Source organism: Gordionus sp. m RMFG-2023, chromosome 5 (assembly GCF_954871325.1).
Source record: "Gordionus sp. m RMFG-2023 chromosome 5, tfGorSpeb1-WG-v2, whole genome shotgun sequence".
NCBI classification, from domain to species: domain Eukaryota; kingdom Metazoa; phylum Nematomorpha; class Gordioida; order Chordodea; family Parachordodidae; genus Gordionus; species Gordionus sp. m RMFG-2023.
The window spans coordinates 25,892,718-25,912,727 of record NC_088779.1 but is presented as its reverse complement, the minus strand read 5'-3'; the positions used below and the strand labels follow the sequence as shown (position 1 = coordinate 25,912,727).

Below are 20,010 nucleotides of genomic sequence, written 5' to 3'. Positions count from 1 at the left end.
GCCAACTTCGTTTAAAAAGTCTTATTTTATGGCCTAGATTTTTTTAAAAACTAAAAAAAAATTGTTTACAACGAACGTACAATAAATTTTATACAATCCAATAATGATTTCCCCAAATTTAAAATTATTTTTTATTAAATATAATGTTGTTATTACATCAAGTTCTCCAGTAAAACGTTTGTTCATCTATGGAAACTGATTTTTGTGGAAAAGAGGGCCATTTTTAGTCGTGAATTTTGAAAATAGTTTATTATTAAATGTAAATAAAAATTTATATGATTGTGATATTTTAATCTCGGCAATGAATATATTCTATTCTCCAGTATATTTTTTTCAATGCAATAAATTTTAAATAAATAATATATTTTCTTTTTAAATGCCTTTAATAGAATTGTAAAATTTAAAAATGTAACTGTAGCTACCTTTTTTTAAATAAGTAACTAGTGTTGTTAAACGGCTTATTTTGGGCCGATTTTTAAAAACGTCTAATATTTTATTAGGAAAAATTTTTATGTAAGGCTTAAGATTTTGCTTATAACGAAATCTCGAGGCTTGACAATATTTTTCTGGCCAAAATATTGAGTCAGCCTTTTTAAAAATTGGCTCAAATCGAGTCGTGTAACAACCCTACAAAAGTAACTTTTAACAATACTAGAGATAAGTGTATTTGTAAGTTTTCTTATATTTCTTTGATTCTTTAAAAAATACCGAGTTCATTATCACAATTAATTTTTTTAACATTAAAATCTACATATTTTTTTTTCTGTAACAATTTGAAAAAGGACTTAATCACGTGATTTGAAAAGCCCTTCGCATATTGGCATAATAATTACTTCTTTCTTCTTTATTTTTCGCGGAAGTTGCGTCTGCTCTTTCGAGCGGTGGAACGTTCTTGGGTGACGAGTTTTTGTGATCAAACCTATAAAATTCTAAAGCATTTATTTTTTTAAAAAATAAACTTTTGTTGTACTTTTTTTTAAAAATTATATGACAAAAAAAAATTATTCTCTTAAATTATGAAGTACAAATCTAACAAATTTTAAAAATTCACGAAGCATTATTTTATATAATATTTTTCGTGAGTTAATAATTTCATTTAATTGGGCGTGTAGACAGGAATTTACTGAAGTATTTTACATTAAAAAAATTTTTTTTGGAACATTAAAGATTTATAAGAACTAATGAATATAAAATTTATTTATAACCAATCATATTTAATAATGATAATTTCGAACACAAATAATAAAATTGAAAAATACAAAAGACCTAATTAAATCAGTAAAGTATTGAATTAAACATGATTAATTAAAACGTTGATCAAAATATCGTTCCGAAAATAATTTAATCTTTGTTATTGTTCGTCAATTTTTCTATAATTTTTTCTGAATGGAGATTAAATCTCGATGTATATTAAGTAAAACTAATCAATTCAATCACAAGTAATTTTAATATATTTGGAAAAAACTCCAAAATATAACTAAAATTAATCTTTCCCACCAAGATATAAATTTTGAAATTAATAGGCCCTCACATATATTTACAACCTCTGAATGAAATTTTAACTAAATATTTTTTGTTTTTAATATCAAGATTTAATGTATCCTGAGAAGAAATTGAATAAAGACTTTTGATGAACCACTCATTAATTTGAATCAAAAATGTATCTAAAAGTGGAATAACGATTATTTTATTGTAATCTTTAATTGGCCATGTTCATATTGAAACCATTTTTTGACTAAGTGCAAGTCTAGGTTTACGAATATCAAAATCATATAATTTCACCTTAACTATATAAATTTGTTATAATGGTAGATATTGTTTCTCAGTTTTCTAAATTGTAACATAATAATATTCGCGATTCTCAAAGCTTCGGCCAAATCAATATTAATTTTTTGAAAAATATTGTAGAAAATCGTGGTGCAGTTAAATAATTTATCATTACATTCCAGTGCATAAATAAAATAGGCTGTCATATTGAATCTAGTAATATATAGGGCTTTCAAAAAAGCTTCTTATAAATCCAAAATGCTGTAACAGTTAGTCACAGAAATTATTCTATTCAGCAAATTCTGTCTCTTTGGATATCTGAACTGAACATTTCATACATTCAATAAATGCTGCCATAGTTATGTAGAGATAAACCCAAATAAAAAAAAATTATGGTTAATAAAATAATCTTGTATTATCCATCAATGTTTAAGGTTTATAAAAATGTAAGAAATAAACTTAAAATTTCACAATTCATGAAAATCTTTTATATTTTTTACTAAGGGGGGTGGGGGGGGGGGGTTGCTTTGGCTACGCCACTAAAAATGTATTAGAAACTATCAGTGTAAAATAAATGATTTTATAACTGGAGTGACAAGAGATTACGAATGAAATAATTTAAAGAATAATGTTATAAATAAAAGAAAATTTAATACAATTTAATAGGTGGAGTTTAATGGTTTAATAGGTACTTTTAATGATGCCTAATATGGTACATCAGAGTCAATGAGGGGGGGGGAAGAATTATGAAGAATCGTCATTAAAAAGGTAAATTTTGATTTGATTATAAATAGTGATTTTTTTTTGATTGACATTTTTTTCTTATTTGATCGGGACTTTTTCTTTTTTTGAAAGAGAAGTCCTGTACATATTTTTTTTTAAAAAAGTATGATTATACTTCGATGAGATCTATTGAGTGTAATCTTCAATTTCACCAACTCGTTACGTACCGTCGATTTACTTATTTTAACGTCGAAAGCCTCTTTTACTTTCTTAAATTTTTTTATTATTATTAAAAATATAGTATATATATATATATATATATATATATAGTATATATATTTAAAATAATTTTCTTATCCATAATTCATAATGCAATAAAAATAATATGTAAATAAGTTTATCATACAATATTAGCGAAAATATAAAATAGAGAGACCCTGCTAATTCTAGACCAGATATTTTTTTTTAAAAAAAAGATCATCCTAAAACCCGGCCGAGAATTTTTATTTTATTAACTCTTTAGCAATGTCTTGGAGATTGATTGAAAAATAAATCGTAAAAGTTCCATTATATGATTTTCCAACTGATAAATCGTCGCTATAATTTTTTTTTAGACCCGGGTTTAATATTTAATAAAATTTTACCGTAGGGGCTTTGGTCTGGGTGGTCTCTGATAAAATATGTTGTTATTCAATTTAATGATTTTTTTTTGAATTCTATAAACATTTCGAAAAGTGGAATAATACCCAAAATAAACAATATTTTTTTTTTCAGTTATTTATGAAACATTTGTATAGCAACTTATGATATTGTCACCAATCTAGACTGCCTACTCATTAAATTAAAAAGTAAACATATATTAACCATTGAAAGACATTTAGAAATTAAAGCACAGACATTTAGGCGTAATGCCTTTAAACAGCGTCTACTACTGCAGAATAGACACTGAAATGACTTAAATATATGTACACTTTTAATAAATGTAGGATTGAAGCCAGCGTTAGTCCATGTCATTGGATGTAGTATCTAAATGACTTTCAATGATGGTGTGAGTACCCTTTTAAATAATTAAATCATCATTCTGGTTGCATCTAAAAACATTATATCTCTCCAAAGGTTCATCATATATATTTTTAAAATATTTTATGATTAAACTTTCGCAATATCGTTGAGCGTTAATTTATCACATTTTCCGGTTTCTTCCACTATCAGGGCGATGATGGGGTCCGTAATTTTCCTCATAGGAGGTTTTCCGCGTTTGTTAGGAACGGTGGCACCTGTCTTGGTGAATATCGATTTTATCCTCCTAGCCGCGGAGTAATTAATATTCAGTTTTGTAGCCGCCTCTCTTATAGTCATGCCATCCCTGTAAATGTGATCGATGAGCAAATTCCGATTTTCGGAGCTAACGAAATTGTACTATATTATGTATAATCATAAATGAATGTAATTTAATACAATTTCTAAGAGTTTTATTTATATAACTTCATAATTATTCTGCAGCTCCACGAGGTCGGCTGTTCTCAGCAATGTTTAATCAACAAAATTTTGAGCATATGTTAGACCCTGGTTCTCAGAACAAGATCATAAAATTAAATAGGATCTAATTACTTTATCTATCAAAATCTGTTCAGACCTATTTGGCTGACTAAAACATCTAGATTCCATTTAACTTTAAACATTTTAATCCCGTTTAAGAAAATTTGGGACTATAGAGCGGGGTTTGAATTAGTCCGGTTCACAGGTCCACCCTAACTGTCAAGTGGTCTCAAATTATGGGTAAGGGTTCCATGAGAATTTTTGTCTTCTCTTAGTCTTTTAAGGGGGTTCCAAGATTTTTGCAATTGCATCTCTGATCATATTACTCAAAAATACTCTCCATTAAAAATTTATTGATTTTTTAAAAATATAAACTATTAAATAATGTAAACATTTGTATTGATAATTTAATAAATAAAATAAATTTAAATATTATATATTTAAATTAATTTACCTTTTTGTTACTGGTCATTATATCAAGGTATAATAAGTATGTCATAAAGATTTTAAAAAAAACTTCAACTTCCTAATTTTTAAAATTAAACAGCAAATAATTTTAGTCCGATTATTTCATTTTGGAAAGAATAGCAGAAGAAAAAAAAATCACATGGTAGCTATCAATTGTAAAATGATATTTGACTTGTGTAAAATAAAATAATATTTTTATTGCCAAATTATTTTATTATTATTTTAATTATTTTGCTACATAAAATACAATAATTCAATACTTAAATTTACAAAAAAAAAAATTAAAATTTGTCAAGTGATTAAACCTAAAAAATAACGACATCATACAATAGGAATTTGATATTTACAAAAATGTAAAACAAGAAAGCAAATTATATGATAATAAAGTGGTTTTAATATACTTTAAATAAATATTTAATTTTTCCCCATTTGTAGGATATAATTTAATTTGTTTAAAATGTTTTTTTTATTATTTTGCAGCACGAAAAAAAATACAACTAACAAGATTTATAAATAATAAATAGATAACCAAAATACCACACTTTATCGATCGAAAAAATGAGGATGTTTATAATTTTTTGAATATTTTATTTTTATAAAAAAAATATTTATTATTAATATAATATATATATTACTATATATATAGTTATAAATTGCCCATCATTTCGATTAGAAATAATTCCGAATAATTGATCATAAATATTATTGCCTCATGTTTTTTTTTGAGATAATTTTCCACTTTATCATTCGTGAAGTTCAACCAAATTTTTATATTCATCATGATGTTAGATGATAACTCTTAAGACAGTTTAGTTTAATATTAATGAAAAGTTTTGCCACAATTAGATGAAATAGGTTACAGATTAGACATTATTAAAGAAGGAGGTGGACTTGAAAATTTTTTAAAATATTAAGAAATAGAATAAATATTTAAAATTCTAAAAAATAATTCTTTTTACAAAAGATGCTGCTTTTTTTAAAAAAAACATTATGCAGATATTTTGGCTATTTCGTGATAATAAAAAATTTGACCTGTTAAAATAATCATATCATTCTTAAGGCTGGCTAACTATGTTTGTTTTATCGATTCAATCTCTCTCCTGATGATAAGGGGGAGGGTTTAGAATAAATGTGCTGGTTTCGCTTTTATTTATTTTGTATTTTACATTATATTATTTCAATATTGTCTTTTTGTTATTATGATTTTTTCTAATTCGTAATCTTTTACCAGCTATATTTATATTACATATCAATTATTATGATGTAAAGGTTTAAAGAATTATATATTTATTGAAGCCATTATTATATTAAAGTTATCTTACAATAAATATTTAAATATTTTCTTTTGAAAAGGTACCTTTTAAATATGAAAACGTGAATTTTTTAATAAATATGTAAGACTACTGTAGTTACAAAGCCAGATTTGGTTCTATATTTAAAAAGGGCCAGGCCAGATTAAAATTTTAACAAAATAATATTGTGTAAGCCATGTAGATTGCAGAAAGGATTGAATCTCTATTTTTTAAAATCTTGAGACCTACGTAATATTATTTCGGCTGAAATTTTAATCGAGCCGTTTTTAAAAATCGACCCAAAACGGGCTTATTTAACAATACTAATGTTTACATTGATTAGGGTTCATCTTTATCCTTTGTTTTTGAGAAGAGAAGTAATTATTTTGTAAAATAGGAATTATATTACTATTATAAACTTTATGTTTTAAAAAACGCAAAAGTTACTTATTCAACCATCTATAAGGGAGACTGGGGTACGACTGACGGGAAAACAATGTTAACGCGAGTAACTTCTTGACCCTTGAGCATAAAAACTTTAAATTTGGTTTGAAGATGTATTTTTATATCTAATTTCTTAAGTTCATCCTTTGAAAATTTTTTCCGGTTTTATATATTTTGCCAAAAAATCTTTTTTTACACAAAAATTATAAAAATACTCTCTAGATTTTTTTTTGTTTTTAGGAATATAAAATTTTATATACATGTTCCTTAAAGCCCTAGCTACAAAATAAAATTTATCTGAAGTTTGTAACTTAGTTAGAAGTCACGCAATAACGATTTACACAATATATATAACCTTGGTGTAAAGTTGATATGGATAACAACGGTTAAAATGATAAGTCTGATTTAGGCTGTAAAGAGATAATTTTAAAATATTAACATCAAAAAGATACTTTTGTCCAAAAAAGGAACATTGATAAATAATTTGTGTTTTATTTGGAATAAAATTTTATGAATAGACGGAAAGGGAAGAATAAATGAAATGTACGATGTGCCCTAAAATGGGCAGCACATTCAAAATGTGCTGGCTGTGTCCTAGGTCGGCGTCATTTGGATACTTAACTGCTTTTTAGTATAGGCTAAAAAGTAATTGAAAGAGGACACCCTTGTTTTAAGTACGAAACATAAGTATACTTAAAAGCCACAAAAAATTAATTTTTTTGTATGTCTTAATTATTCCAAAATTTTTTAAAATATGCGATAATTTAAATTAAGTAAAATTTCCATAATTATATCTGAAGAATTCACATTACAATGGAACGCTGTTTTTTTTATTCGCCTTTTGTGAAATTATTTTGATTCTACAATTAATAACATATTAAATAAATTTTTAAAAAAGTGATAATTCTTTTGATTTGATATTATGTATCTCATCACTCAATCAAGGATATGTTATAGGGCTACAAATCTTTAGGATTTTATAAGCTATACAAAATTGCAATTTGATTGTTAAAATTTGGAATTAAAAGAAATTATTATGAAATTATTGTAGATCGTTTTTTAGTTAGATTTATACAAGATAATCATAATCCTCTATAATGTTTTAATACATTGCCCCCATCCAGCCCCCTCTGACACTGATTATTTTATATCAGATAAAAGGGCCTCATTAGAATATTTAAATTAAATGCGGACATTACATCATGAAATGAAACAGCAAAAGATTATTTACTGCAGAAGTTATAGAAACACATGATTTTAAAGATATCGTAAATATTATGTATAAAATAAAATTATCATCTTACATTTAAAGAATTGTAATGGTACTCAACAGCCATCATTATTGTTGTATCAATGTCTTCTTGTCAGACCTCGTTCTCTGCACTAAAATGAAGTTCTGAGCACTAAATAGCCTATGAAAAAAATAACACAAAATTTAGCATTTAATTCATTTATGTTAAAATTTAAAAATAAAAATCGTAGTATATATAGTATTATTTTGTATATATTCATACTTTAGTATTATTTTGTATTCGTATTTATATTTGCAAATTTTTGATAAAAATAACAAAAAATTTCTATCAGTGCCTAACTAATTAGTGTTTTATTTCAAAGAAATATTGCCCCCCCCCAGTAAGAAGTTCCCCCCTCCCCCTAGCAAGAAATTCCTGACTACAGCCTTGGTAACGAGTAATGCGTTTCTTTAATAAATAACCATAAAGTTATTATTATTTTTTTATAATTATACTTTTTTATATTATTAATTCTACATACTACTTGCTTAAGCAATTATTATAAGCTATTGTAGTTAATTGTAAATATATTTATAAAACATCTATTAAAACCAACCCCAAAGATGCTCATCAGGTAGCAAAAATTAATTGACCTAAAAATAGATTAAATATTTATCCATAGAAATGAGAAAAATAAAATAAAGAGAATTATATTATGGTAATTTATTAATCGATGGCATGGCATGACATTCATTTTAAGCAAAGAAATGCTTTTCGATTTCTTGATTACTCCTTTTTTTGAGTTTGGTACTCAGAAATTATTTATCACAATATTTGATAGACAAAGAATTGAATATAATATCGGCCAGAGGCATAGAGACACCCCACAGGCCTTGGTGGCAATTTTTACAAATATGGGCCTCAAATTGGAACATTTTAACAAAAAAAATTTAGTTGCCCCAATATTTTTGGCTTCTGCTCTACGCAGAGTAATAGCTGGCTAGAATCCCCTTGATTAGATAAATTAAAATAAAAACTACTATAACTACTTCTAGTATATTAGAGATTAGATGAATTCAGTATAAGCAGACATGCCCAAAAATATATAATATCTAAAGGTTAAACTATAAATAATTTGTAAAGTAAGCCAGTGCTCTGATCTAAGTAACTCATTGCTTCAGTGAATAAGGAATGTAAGCAAATATATAAAGGTGATACGACTTAAATATTAAAATGTCTAGCCCTCAAGGAACAGGAGGAATATATTCTGTCTTTTTCCAAAAGACGCTAAGATGTTAGCTATCGGTGAGACCGGGGCTAGGTAACCGCGGAGTGCCAAACCATTTAATTTTATTTCAAAATTTTTTTAAAAAAAGTAGAATGTTTAAATTTGGTTTTATTATAGCTTTTATTAATGTATCTATTATATACAATATACAATATTTTATTTTGAAATATTAAATTTTTATTAATGAAATAAAAAATTTTAATCAAATTCGAAAAATTTTTTAATGACAAAACTTCGATTTTTATTAAAAGATTACATAACCATTTATATACAAATTAAATTTTATAGCCAAGTTTAAACTTTTTTTTATAATTTGAAAAAAGTTTTTTAAGTATTTATTTTGCCTAGATATTATTTTGTTGATAACGAGTAAATTTAGAGCTAGTAAGGCTTGTTAAACCATACACATCACCCACTTTAAAAATAGGTTATAAAGATATATGAATACTTTAGATCAACGAGAATGACTAGCCATTTTAAGTTACAATCACAATCATTTTATATGATTTTAAAACAATACAATCAAGACAAATGTATAAGACTGGATCATAAGAAGATATACTCATCAGTGAATGGGCCAGCTTTATAGCATGGAGTTCAATTCTGAGCTAAATAATGGGCAGAGGCATGAGTGAAACGGAAATGATATTGCCCGAAGGGTTGGATAAATCTAATAAAAAGAAGAATGTGAAGGATGAAGCCATTTGGAAGACGTTGACTCAATTCAGACTAAGATGAAGGATAGTAGGTAACAATCGTTCCGTCACTTAGAAAGGTAAGATAAATATGAGACATTCGAAAGGAAACTTAGAAGAGGAGGCCCAAATAAAAAAAATGAAAAGATGTGATTGCGTAAGATTCACTCAGAGCTTAAATTTAAAGAAGGACATGGTATTGACAGAAACATGCAGAAGATTTAAGGGCGCAAAAAGAAATTTAACCATTCATATAATGCAATATTAATATGACACATTTAGCAATAACACACAATAACATAATATATTTCCATTATAATAAATATTTTTATAATCGAATCGATTTATTTTGTTTTAATCATACGCTTTTTAATACACATTTACACGGACTAATTTATACATTATTAACAAGCAAATGGCTAATAATAGCGGCTAATTGATTATCCCAAAAAAATTTTTTTAAAGGAATCCCAATTCATCTTTAATATATTATTTTAAGACACAATTTTTCTGACAACATTTTTAGACACGGGTTAATATAAATCTGAAACCTGCAGAGCGGCCTGGCCCTTTTGGTACCCCTGAATGTCTCTGATATAAATTATAAAAAAAGATTATTTTAAGTAAATTTTATTTATGAAAACGAGTTTAAAACAACAAAAGTCATATAGAGATAACGATTATAAAAATAGAGCGCATAGTTAAAATTTATATTAAAATAAAACAATTAAATTAAATTAGATAAAATGTGAGACGACCTTACTTGCATTGCTATATGGGAACCATGAAGAGCAATGCGATTGCTTGATAAATAGCTATCATAATGGCTTGCTCTATAGAATTTTTTCATTGCAATCGCCACTTATTTGGCTTAATTTTCCACCCTAATATTATAATAAATTTATAGGAATTCTTTATCAAAAACACTAAGAGTATTTGGAAAAAATTGGGAAAAATTATGTTAACGATATCTGATATTTATTTATTATTCTGCTTCGGCCAATTTATAAATATACTAAATGATGATAAATAATTATAGGGGAGAATATTGTTGAAATCTAAATGTCTTTTTCATTAATTTTTCCTAGTGATATATCAAAAAGAAACATTTACTATAATACGAGAAATCTTGATAGAAACATTGTAAAGATTAGAGACAAAGCAAGCACGCTACTTAAAAATTTCTAATTTTTTTTCCCTCTAAAATTCACTTTATTCTAAAAATAAATCATATAGCTCCGACTTATAAAATTTATAAATTGCAAATATCATAATTCAGAAATATTTTTATATAGAAATTATTTGTGATTTACGAATCAATTATATAATCATAATTTATTAATATACGTTATAAAAAGGTTAAATAATTATAAAAAAATAATAATTTATTTATATACATTATAAAAGATAGTAATTTAAACACGATAATATATTAAATATTAATAAAAATTATAAAATAAAAATAATATAGTTATCGATTCAGTAGTTTAACCGCGTGTTAACAAAATTCCAAGCAGGACTGAAAAAGTTCTAACATGTACTCAATGATGAGCTTTGAGAGGTGCTCCAGTGTAAGTCAAAGCGTTTTATAGAAGGACATGTCCCTTCAAAAATCTCGTAAATAAAATGGTAAGCTTTTGTTTGAAGAATTGGTATCAATATTGGTATTCTTTTTTGATATTTCTTCCATTTTTCAAATAAAGTTTTACCGAAAAACAAGATAGTCATGTAAAATTATGCTCGTAGCCGTAAATTGGGATTCTATTATTAACCAACTTTAAAACAATATACAAATAAACTTGATGAATTCCCTGTCCAGTCCCCTTAAAATTTATTCAAAATAATTTATCTTCAATATCAGAATAGCATCTTATTATGTCGCTTCATTAAACGACAATCAATTAAACAACATTCATTAATAATAAAAAAAAATAGAGAATAAATAAATAAATGTATGAATGAACGAATAAAAGAAAGAAAAACCATTTAAATATTTTAAGAAAAAATTTATTTTATATATCACAAAAATAGAATCAATTTGTTAGAGTATATATATACCATATAAAGACACCATATAATTTTCCGGACCCGTTATTATTTTTTTAAAATGATCTTTATCAGAGTTCCAATCCAAAGTTGTCGGTTTCTAAGCGGGGAGGGTGATGATCATTTTCTAATATATGCCGAATGATTATTAATTAAATGTGATATGATGACATAAATCCAAAACATTAAAAAAAAATTTTAATTTTTGTTAGAATTTACATTAGTGCCTTTCCGTTCTAACAACACATATAAGTATTATACAAAAAAATTTTACAATATGGGATTAATAAGAAGCTTTAAAATGAAATATAACGAATAATAATTAAATATATAAAATAATAGGAAGTTGGAAATATATATAAAATAATAGTTGAATTCAAAAATTTTTATCATCCAAAAATAACCTTAAAATTAAAAATTTATACCCACCAAAATGCAAAAATATATTTCAATATTTTTTTAAAGATTAATTTCTTTATCTCTAGCAGGATATTTCTAATTTGTTAATTAGATATTTTTATTCCTCTATATATCTTTTGACTAATTTACGACACAAAAATATTATTTATTAATTATTATATCTTTAGTGTTCAAAAAGCGAATTATTTAGATCGATAAAATTTTACATTAAAGAATAAAAGGATTAAAAATAATATTAAATATAAAATGCGATCTCACAGTTACTTAGATTACGATGAGAATATTTTTAAAAATAAAATAATTATGTCATAATGAATAATTTATAGCTAATAAAACACAATTGATTAATTTATAACTTTCGATTTATTTGAGATTGGTTTTCATTTAAAATGTCTTTAGGCTTAGGTTACACATCTTCCCTAGCAGCTGTGTTAGGAAACTTACAAGATATAACATCTAGAATCACGGAAAACACATCTCCAAAAATAAAAGAAACCAGGAAAAAATTGCTAGAATTGACAAATGAATGGAGAAACAACATAGCGGAACATTCTATAACCTCAAGCAAATACACTCATCTATTGAAACCTAAAAAAAAGTGGGAACTATTTCTCATATCGGCAGTCATATGTGGCATAGAGTTGGCTTATTCAGCCGAAACAGCATTTGTCACACCCATTTTGCTGAAAATTGGCATTCCAACTTCTTACATGTCTCTTATATGGTGCCTTAGTCCAATCCTTGGGTTGATATTGGTGCCTATCATGGGATCGATGTCTGATAATTGTCGTTCTAGGTTCGGTAGGAGGAGACCCTTTATATTCTTTCTCTCTTTAGGAATAATCTTGGGTCTGATTCTGGTGCCTAATGGAAAGTACCTAGGGGCCATGTTAGGAGGCGGGAGATATGTCAAGGATTCCGAGACACCCTTGGAAATTGCACACAACCATGGTAATAGCAACATTATTTCAAATAAAAACAAATTCTTTATTGCCAATGGGTCCGATTACTATTATGATTATTATTATTACGACGATAACATCACTACAGAAAACAAAAGTGAAAATGTTTTTAAAAATATTATCGAAACTTCCACATCATCCTATCAAATATCAAGACAAGTCCGTATAACAAACATTGTTGACAAAGGAGAATTTGAGAGCATCCAAACTAAGGAAAGAGTGGTCACTAAAGATAAATTGTACTCATCCAAAAGATCTAAGGTACTATCAATACTTGTAACATGCTTAGGAGTAATCATTTTGGATTTTTGTTCAGACGCGAGTCAGTCTCCCTCAAGGGCTTATATGTTAGACGTGTGCTTACCTGAACAACATACTATGGGTTTGAGTGCTTTCACTATATTTGCCGGGGCGGGTGGATCTTTTGGTTACATGTTAGGCGCTATCGATTGGGAGCATTCTGATTTCCTTAAGAACAAAAGTGGAAAAATGTTTATGGATCATTACAGGATAGTGTTTGGTATTATATTGGTGCTCTTCATCGTGTGCCTCATTGTAACGCTTAATAGCTTTAAGGAGTTACCACTAGATGGGCTGATATACGATACACCCCCTAAAAATAAGTTTTCATTAGCCGCTATAAAGAGATATATCCTTGGAACTAATGTATATTCTACACTGGATAATAATATTGAAAAATCATTTGTATCTATGAGTCCTGTTCTTGCAACTCCTCCTAAAGTATCTACAACTATCGATAATTTCAACGAATTTCACAAAACAAATAATTTTTCCCTATATAATAAAACTCTTTCTGAAGATGCCAATTGGGAAGAAATGTCCGATACAAGCAATAGTAACAATCTTTATGAGGATAATCTGCAAGCTAAGGTCAAAAAAGTAAAATCTCCTGTTTCTCTGAAGTCTTATCTCAAATCAATAATTCGCATGCCCAGATTTCTAAAAATTCTTTGCTTAACCAACTTGTTTTCTTGGATGTCCTTAGTCTGTTATTCCCTGTACTTCACTGACTATGTTGGGCAACACATATTTAGGGGTGATCCTAAATTTCCAGAGAACTCCCTCATCCATAAAACATATGAAAAAGGTGTTAGATTTGGGTGTTGGGGTATGGCATCTTACTCCATGACCTGCGCCGTCTATTCCTATTATATAGAAAGATTGGTCAAAAAATTTGGTTAGCTTTTTTTTTATAATCTATCCCTCTCCCCTTACCCCCTTTATGACCTTATTAAATGCTATGGATAAGAGTTGGGAATATAAATTACTTATTATAATTTTTAATGATAATTTATATTTATATATAGGCTACATTTTTTTAAAAAAATATATTATAAAGCAAGTTGTAACACAAAAACTTAATTTGAAACATTTTGACAAATTGAAATTTATAACCTTTTATATATATAAAAAAGAGGAAAGATTAAAAATAAATAAAATTAAACGAATACGAATTTGGTGCTGGCAAAAAAATATGCAATTTGTTCTTAAATATCATTTTAAATTGATAAAAAATTAATATGCCAACATTCCTTCTCCCATACCACTTCCAGATATATATAATAAGTGATTATAATTACCATTTTTTTTAGAATAATTAATATATATTTTGATAATTATGTGAATTTGTAAAATATATCAAATAACAAATAAGCTATTTTCCCCTGTTAATACTTACGTGAATAAAAAATTTATAAACATATTAGCGTTGTGAGAATACTCACAACTTACGACTCAGAGTTGGAATAAAGGTCAGAAAAATTAGCTCGATTTCGAGCATGAGTCAAAAAGAAATTGATCCAGACCCGAAGATAAAACTAATAAGTAAAATCCAATGAGCAAACTCAATTAGAAGACCCAGAACTTTGGGCTGGGCTTGATATTGTAAAAATAAATGAATAGAGTTTATACGGCTCCAAATTCAAGTTGAAGTCGTAAAAAAAGGCTTAAACTTTGGATTAATGGGCTGAATCGCGAATAAATATCCTAAGCCGAATAAGTCTTTATTCAAAAGGATTCGGCTAGTTAGCCTTTTAATTCATTTGGGTTTATATTTATTATCTGATATTAATTTAATTTACCCATTCAATAAGTTATTTGCTATTCGATTTTACCTCAAAATCCTTCGACCCAGCCCAAATTTGTAAAAAAAAATTCTAAAAAAATATTAATTTATTTTAAAAAATATTTTCCTCTGGCTTAAATCTGAGTCAAATATCAAATAGAAACGTAACCTGGTTTACAGTTTATGCGATCTTTTAAAATAATTCCCCATATTGGTAAAATAATTTTAATTTTAATTTTAATAAATATAATTAGAATTTTAAATTTTTGATGATTATTCATTTTTGGTAATAAATAGAAGAAAAAAATATAGTTAAATAAAAATATTAAAATTATCAAAGGATTATTTATAATATATACAACTAACTTAGAACTATTAATTCTAAAAAATCGTGCTACTATAAAAATTTTTTTACTATTTTAAATCCTGCCCAAAAATCAAGGTTTGCTAGTTGGGTTGGTCTTAGGGTTTGGGTAGGATATTTTTTAACTCGTGTTCGAATATGGGTGAATATATGCCACCACTCCAACCCTGATCCGATTAACTGCTTAAAACAACCCTTTTGCACTTTAACAAAACTAAGTACTAACATTCTTTTACATTTCTAAAAAATAAATATCTTATTATCACAAACTATGAAAACATAATGATGCTCTAATTCAGGCTTTATTTATATTTTAATTTATAAATATTTCAACATTTGTCTTCATTTTTAAGTTATTTTTATTAAAATTAATCCTTTTTTTTAAGCTTAATATGAACAAAAATATATGGAATAGCTTTAAAACATCCCTATCCACTTCCGTATTTTTTGTTAATCTTCTTTTTTTATTTATTAAAGCTTATTAATTCTAATTATGGTCTTAATAGGTGCTAAAAAGGTTTATGTCGGAGGTCAACTAGCTTATTCTGTAGGAATTTTGGTAATGGCCTTAGCTAGAAGTAGATTCTGTGTTATAGCATTTTCAATTGCCCCTGGTATTATGTACGCCACATTATTTACCATGCCGTACATTCTTATCACTCACTTCCATCAACAAGATTGCGTAAATTCGAAATAATTCTCTTTTTTACATCCATAATTATTTTATTTATTTTCTAATAAATTTAACTTAATTCATGGATATAATTTTAATGAATAATCTTAGAGTTTTATTTATCTAACTATCAGGTGGATGAGAGCGAAGATAACAAGGAAATAAACGAACAGCTCCGTGGATTAGGAACTGATATAGCAATTGTAAGTAGTATGGTATTTTGGGCCCAATTTATGCTGTCATCTATAATAGGAACCCTAGTAGATAAATTTAACACAACAGCCATAGTTCCTTATCTGGCTTCGTTTCTCAGTTTTATGGGTGCTATGTGCGCGTATCGCATAAATTATCCTGTCGGAATATAAGCAAATTCTATTTGAATATAAGCACAAATTTTTTTTTCGAGGGTGTGGACACGCCATTTCATGTGTTTTCTTTTCTATATAATATATTCACTATATACATATATAATTAAAAAATTTGTAGACTTTACAATTAACTTATATTAAATCTTCTATAAAAAAAATTCCATTAATTTATTATTGTAATTTATATTAATAATAAATCGTATAACATATAACTATAAATTGGATTCTAGTATATTTAAGAATTGTTATTATATATTTTTACACAAATAGAATATACTCGTAAAATGTAGATAGATATAGATACTTATATTATTATGTATTTTAAATTTTATTAAAAATGGAGAAAACTTTATTAATAAAAACTATTTCTAAAAGCTAGCTGATTTATTTTCCTAGTCTTCCCGAAAAAAATAGTAAATATCAAATTGAAAATAAATTTGTTTTATGCATTTATATTCAATAAAACGTAGTTTGCATTATTTTCCTCTATTTCTATAAAATAAATTTTAAATGATAAAATCCTCATTTTTTTTTAAAAAAAAACATATGTTTTATCAGTTTAGGCGAACATATGAAATGCTTGTGAATAGTGCCTTTAGTCTATTTTAATCGTAAATTTGCCTAAAATAATATTTTTTCTTACTGAATATTAAAATAATTAATTTTCAAAGATTATAATAGGTCTTAGTATTAGTACTTTCATTTGTTCCGCCAATTTCACAAAGCTGTGTGAAGATTTAATAAGAAAAAAAATTAATTGTATAGAATTATCCAGTTAAAAATTTATTATAAGCGGGACCTTGCTTAAGGCCGGGCAAAAAAAGAATTTGAGATCCCCATTAGTAAACTAAAACCTCCTCTCAAAATATTAGGGGACGCTACAAAAAAGGTAGGAATAATTATATATAATTAGTGATTTATTTAACCTATATATCAAATTTGTCTCATAATATTTAAAAGCTGTAGTACAAAATAGATGATTTAGGTTATGAAATACTAATGAAACATATTTATAATTTACAGCATTAGATAGAAAAAAATCATTTGCGATATAACAATCAAACCATATAGACTTTTTTAAATAATGTTAAATTTTAAGCTATATATCAACACATATATCGCAATTATTCTGTTAACTGACATACCTCTAATAAAAGGCTACGTCACTAATATAAATTATAAAGAATCCGCTCTATATAAATTCTTGATAAATTTGTGGTATAACAATAGGAGCTCATTATTCACGGTTAAACCGAGTGCCACTTTTCCTGAATATATTGACATAGTGTACGATCTAGAAGATGTCACGCCAACTGGCAAGCTTCATTCAATCTCTAATTCGAGTAAGATAGGTAAGCCTATATCTTACACCTACAGATTAAACAATTCCATGCATGACCAATTAAAATCGTTGTGGGATCAATTAAAGGCAAATGTTTCTATCGAATCTTCCGGAACTATTTATTCTTCGGAGCAAAATTTTAAAAACCCGCCTATCGTAAAACCGGAGTCAATAATCTCGAAGAGGAAATCGAAGAAAAAATTTTACACTGTATCCCCTCTAGTAGGTATGGATTTTACTGGTCATCTTGACCTGTTTCAAGCCTCTATAGAAGAAAAAACAGATTTATTGTCACATTTCAATTGGATGAACTTCGAGGATAATGACATGGAGAGTAAGAGGGAACTGTACGATTTCATAGCGGGATTAAAGCAGTGGAAATGTTGCCAATTGAAAAACTTACACTTGAGCGATTGCGTTTGCCCCAACGATAAAGATACACTTATTCATATGGTAGTAGCCAAATCAGTATACGAAGAAATAAAAACTCGAGTTAACCCTGATCAAATAGGAAAGGTCTTAACCCAAGTGGGATTTTATGATGAATCTAGAAATGATAATGATTTAGTGAACATCTTGCGGAAAGTAGTTGGTATTTATACAAAGGCTAAAGATATAGCCAATAGGGATAAGAGTTCATTGGGCAACCACAAAAGTGTAGGCTATATTAGAGCCAAAGCAAATCCTTATAATGATACTGTTGAGGTAAAACATTTAAAAGCTGTAAAAAAGCAAGATTATTCGGAAATAGAATTGATGGAAAATGTACAGAAATTTCCTATTTCTGATAAAGATTCAAAAATCGCGCTAAACAATCTTCTAATTATGGACCCCCGAAAAGGTTATTTTATTTAATATTTTAAACGGCAAAAAATCCTTGTATTTACATTTACAAGGTTTTTCTTTGTTTTCGAACAGAAACACTCATTATGAGAGCAAAAGATTTGTACACAACACTTGCAAAGTCTACAGCTAGCAAAAAATATTTCCGAGTATGAATTTTTGTGAGAACTTTCTAGGCTTTGTTAATGTAGTGATTCGACTTTATAATTTGTCACTAATATTAAAAGGGTCAATAATTAGCATGAGAGAGTTCAGATAAGGAATATTCTTGATGAGTGAAATAAGAAATCTCTTTTTATTTAATAGTAAAGTATAATCTTTTTTTAACCTGTTTTATATAAGACAAAATGTAAATAAATATTAGGATAGTGTTAAATAGTCAATTAACAAACAAACAATGAATTTCAAATTTTATAAAAATAATATAATTGACTGGTATAAGCATAATTCTATAGTAGTTAATAAATTTTTACCTAAAATCTTAGCCTCTTTTAATTTCTTACAATAAAACTATGTTTATTTTTAAATACATTGTGTTTATTTATATGTCAGTCACTTCATCATAGATAGGAATAAAAATGTCACTACTTCAATTTTTCCCGTTCATTAGAACTTTTTATATTTTAAAATTTAATTTAAAATACATACCAATTAAATATAATTAAATTTAGTTTGCTTCCAAAAGCTTGACTCATTTCACGCTTAAAGTGTGACGTAGTAGTTTGCATTTTCTTTTTCTTTATACTGCCTATGAATTTCTCTAAATATCTCCAAATGTGAGATTTGATAAGCCTGGCATCCGCTCTCCCCCTTTATGCCCATAGATAATTTTACCCATCTAAACTATGTTATAAGATAAAAGGAACCGTTGAATTTTTTATACCAAACACTCTAAACAACTTACCTTATTAAAACCATTTCCCATTCACTAGCTTTTTTACTAAAAACTTTTTTAATACACCTAAAATTATATATGCAAGGAGATCCTTGCCTATTTCCAAGAATAAGGATCTTCTGGTCTCTTATAAACTTAAAATTAAAGACCTACTGGAATCATTTTTAAATAAAGTTTTCGGTTTCACCTAGCTACAAGTCACTTTTCCATGTAAATCCGATGAGATTAGCACCCGCGTTACAGGTTTTCATTTCATACTATCTAATCATTCTTCGATATCTCATCCCAGAAGACCATTTCATCTTAGCCAACACACCTGGGACAAAAAAGGCTACCATCACACAGACTACCTCCGATGCCTATAAAGAGTGGGATTCTCTACTTATGGCCTGTACCTCCTTATGAACGGCCACCTTAAGCTGAACCCTAATTCAATAATTTTAAAGCTAAAATAGGATGTAAATGACTCTTAGAACCTCTGTTGTCCTCCATCTAAGATGTAACACAGCAACATCAATTAATTATTGATTGTGGAAAATTAATAGATAAGGGTCACCACACTT

The 20,010-nt window shown here is 27.0% G+C and overlaps 2 protein-coding genes across 4 annotated transcripts; one reads left to right on the top strand and one right to left on the bottom strand.

Moving 5' to 3' along the window:
* Positions 1–74: 74 nt before the first annotated feature.
* On the bottom strand, positions 75–4,950 carry LOC135929948 (uncharacterized). 3 transcript variants are annotated; one of them, XM_065466705.1, is made up of 5 exons: positions 4,484–4,600; positions 3,646–3,909; positions 2,666–2,759; positions 834–929; positions 75–195 (listed from the first exon to the last, which is right to left on the bottom strand). In XM_065466705.1, the coding sequence occupies exons 1-5, from the start codon at positions 4,526–4,528 to the stop codon at positions 158–160; spliced, it is 537 nt and encodes a 178-aa protein (XP_065322777.1). In that variant the 5' UTR covers positions 4,529–4,600; the 3' UTR covers positions 75–157. The 3 variants fall into 3 exon arrangements, with proteins under 3 accessions (XP_065322777.1, XP_065322778.1, XP_065322776.1); XM_065466706.1 differs by lacking the exons at positions 75–195; positions 4,484–4,600 and adding an exon at positions 4,899–4,950 and having other exon boundaries at positions 699–929; XM_065466704.1 differs by lacking the exon at positions 75–195 and having other exon boundaries at positions 699–929.
* A 7,318-nt stretch (positions 4,951–12,268) lies between these two features.
* Positions 12,269–16,383, top strand: LOC135930297 (membrane-associated transporter protein-like). Its single transcript, XM_065467077.1, has 3 exons — positions 12,269–14,074; positions 15,833–16,008; positions 16,134–16,383. Exons 1-3 carry the CDS (start codon positions 12,304–12,306, stop codon positions 16,362–16,364), a joined length of 2,178 nt encoding a protein of 725 aa, XP_065323149.1. The 5' UTR covers positions 12,269–12,303; the 3' UTR covers positions 16,365–16,383.
* The last annotated feature ends 3,627 nt before the right edge of the window (positions 16,384–20,010 follow it).

Coding starts and splice junctions, on each gene's coding strand:
- LOC135929948 (XM_065466704.1), bottom strand. CDS start 4,528: ATGACATACTTATTATACCTTGATATAATGACCAGTAACAAAAAG. Junction 2,760..3,645: donor CGCTCAACGATATTGCGAAA/GTTTAATCATAA, acceptor AAAAAATTTAAG/AAAGTAAAAGAGGCTTTCGA. Junction 930..2,665: donor ACTCAATAGATCTCATCGAA/GTATAATCATAC, acceptor TAAATGCTTTAG/AATTTTATAGGTTTGATCAC.
- LOC135930297 (XM_065467077.1), top strand. CDS start 12,304: ATGTCTTTAGGCTTAGGTTACACATCTTCCCTAGCAGCTGTGTTAGGA. Junction 14,075..15,832: donor AAGATTGGTCAAAAAATTTG/GTTAGCTTTTTT, acceptor TGGTCTTAATAG/GTGCTAAAAAGGTTTATGTC. Junction 16,009..16,133: donor ACTTCCATCAACAAGATTGC/GTAAATTCGAAA, acceptor TCTAACTATCAG/GTGGATGAGAGCGAAGATAA.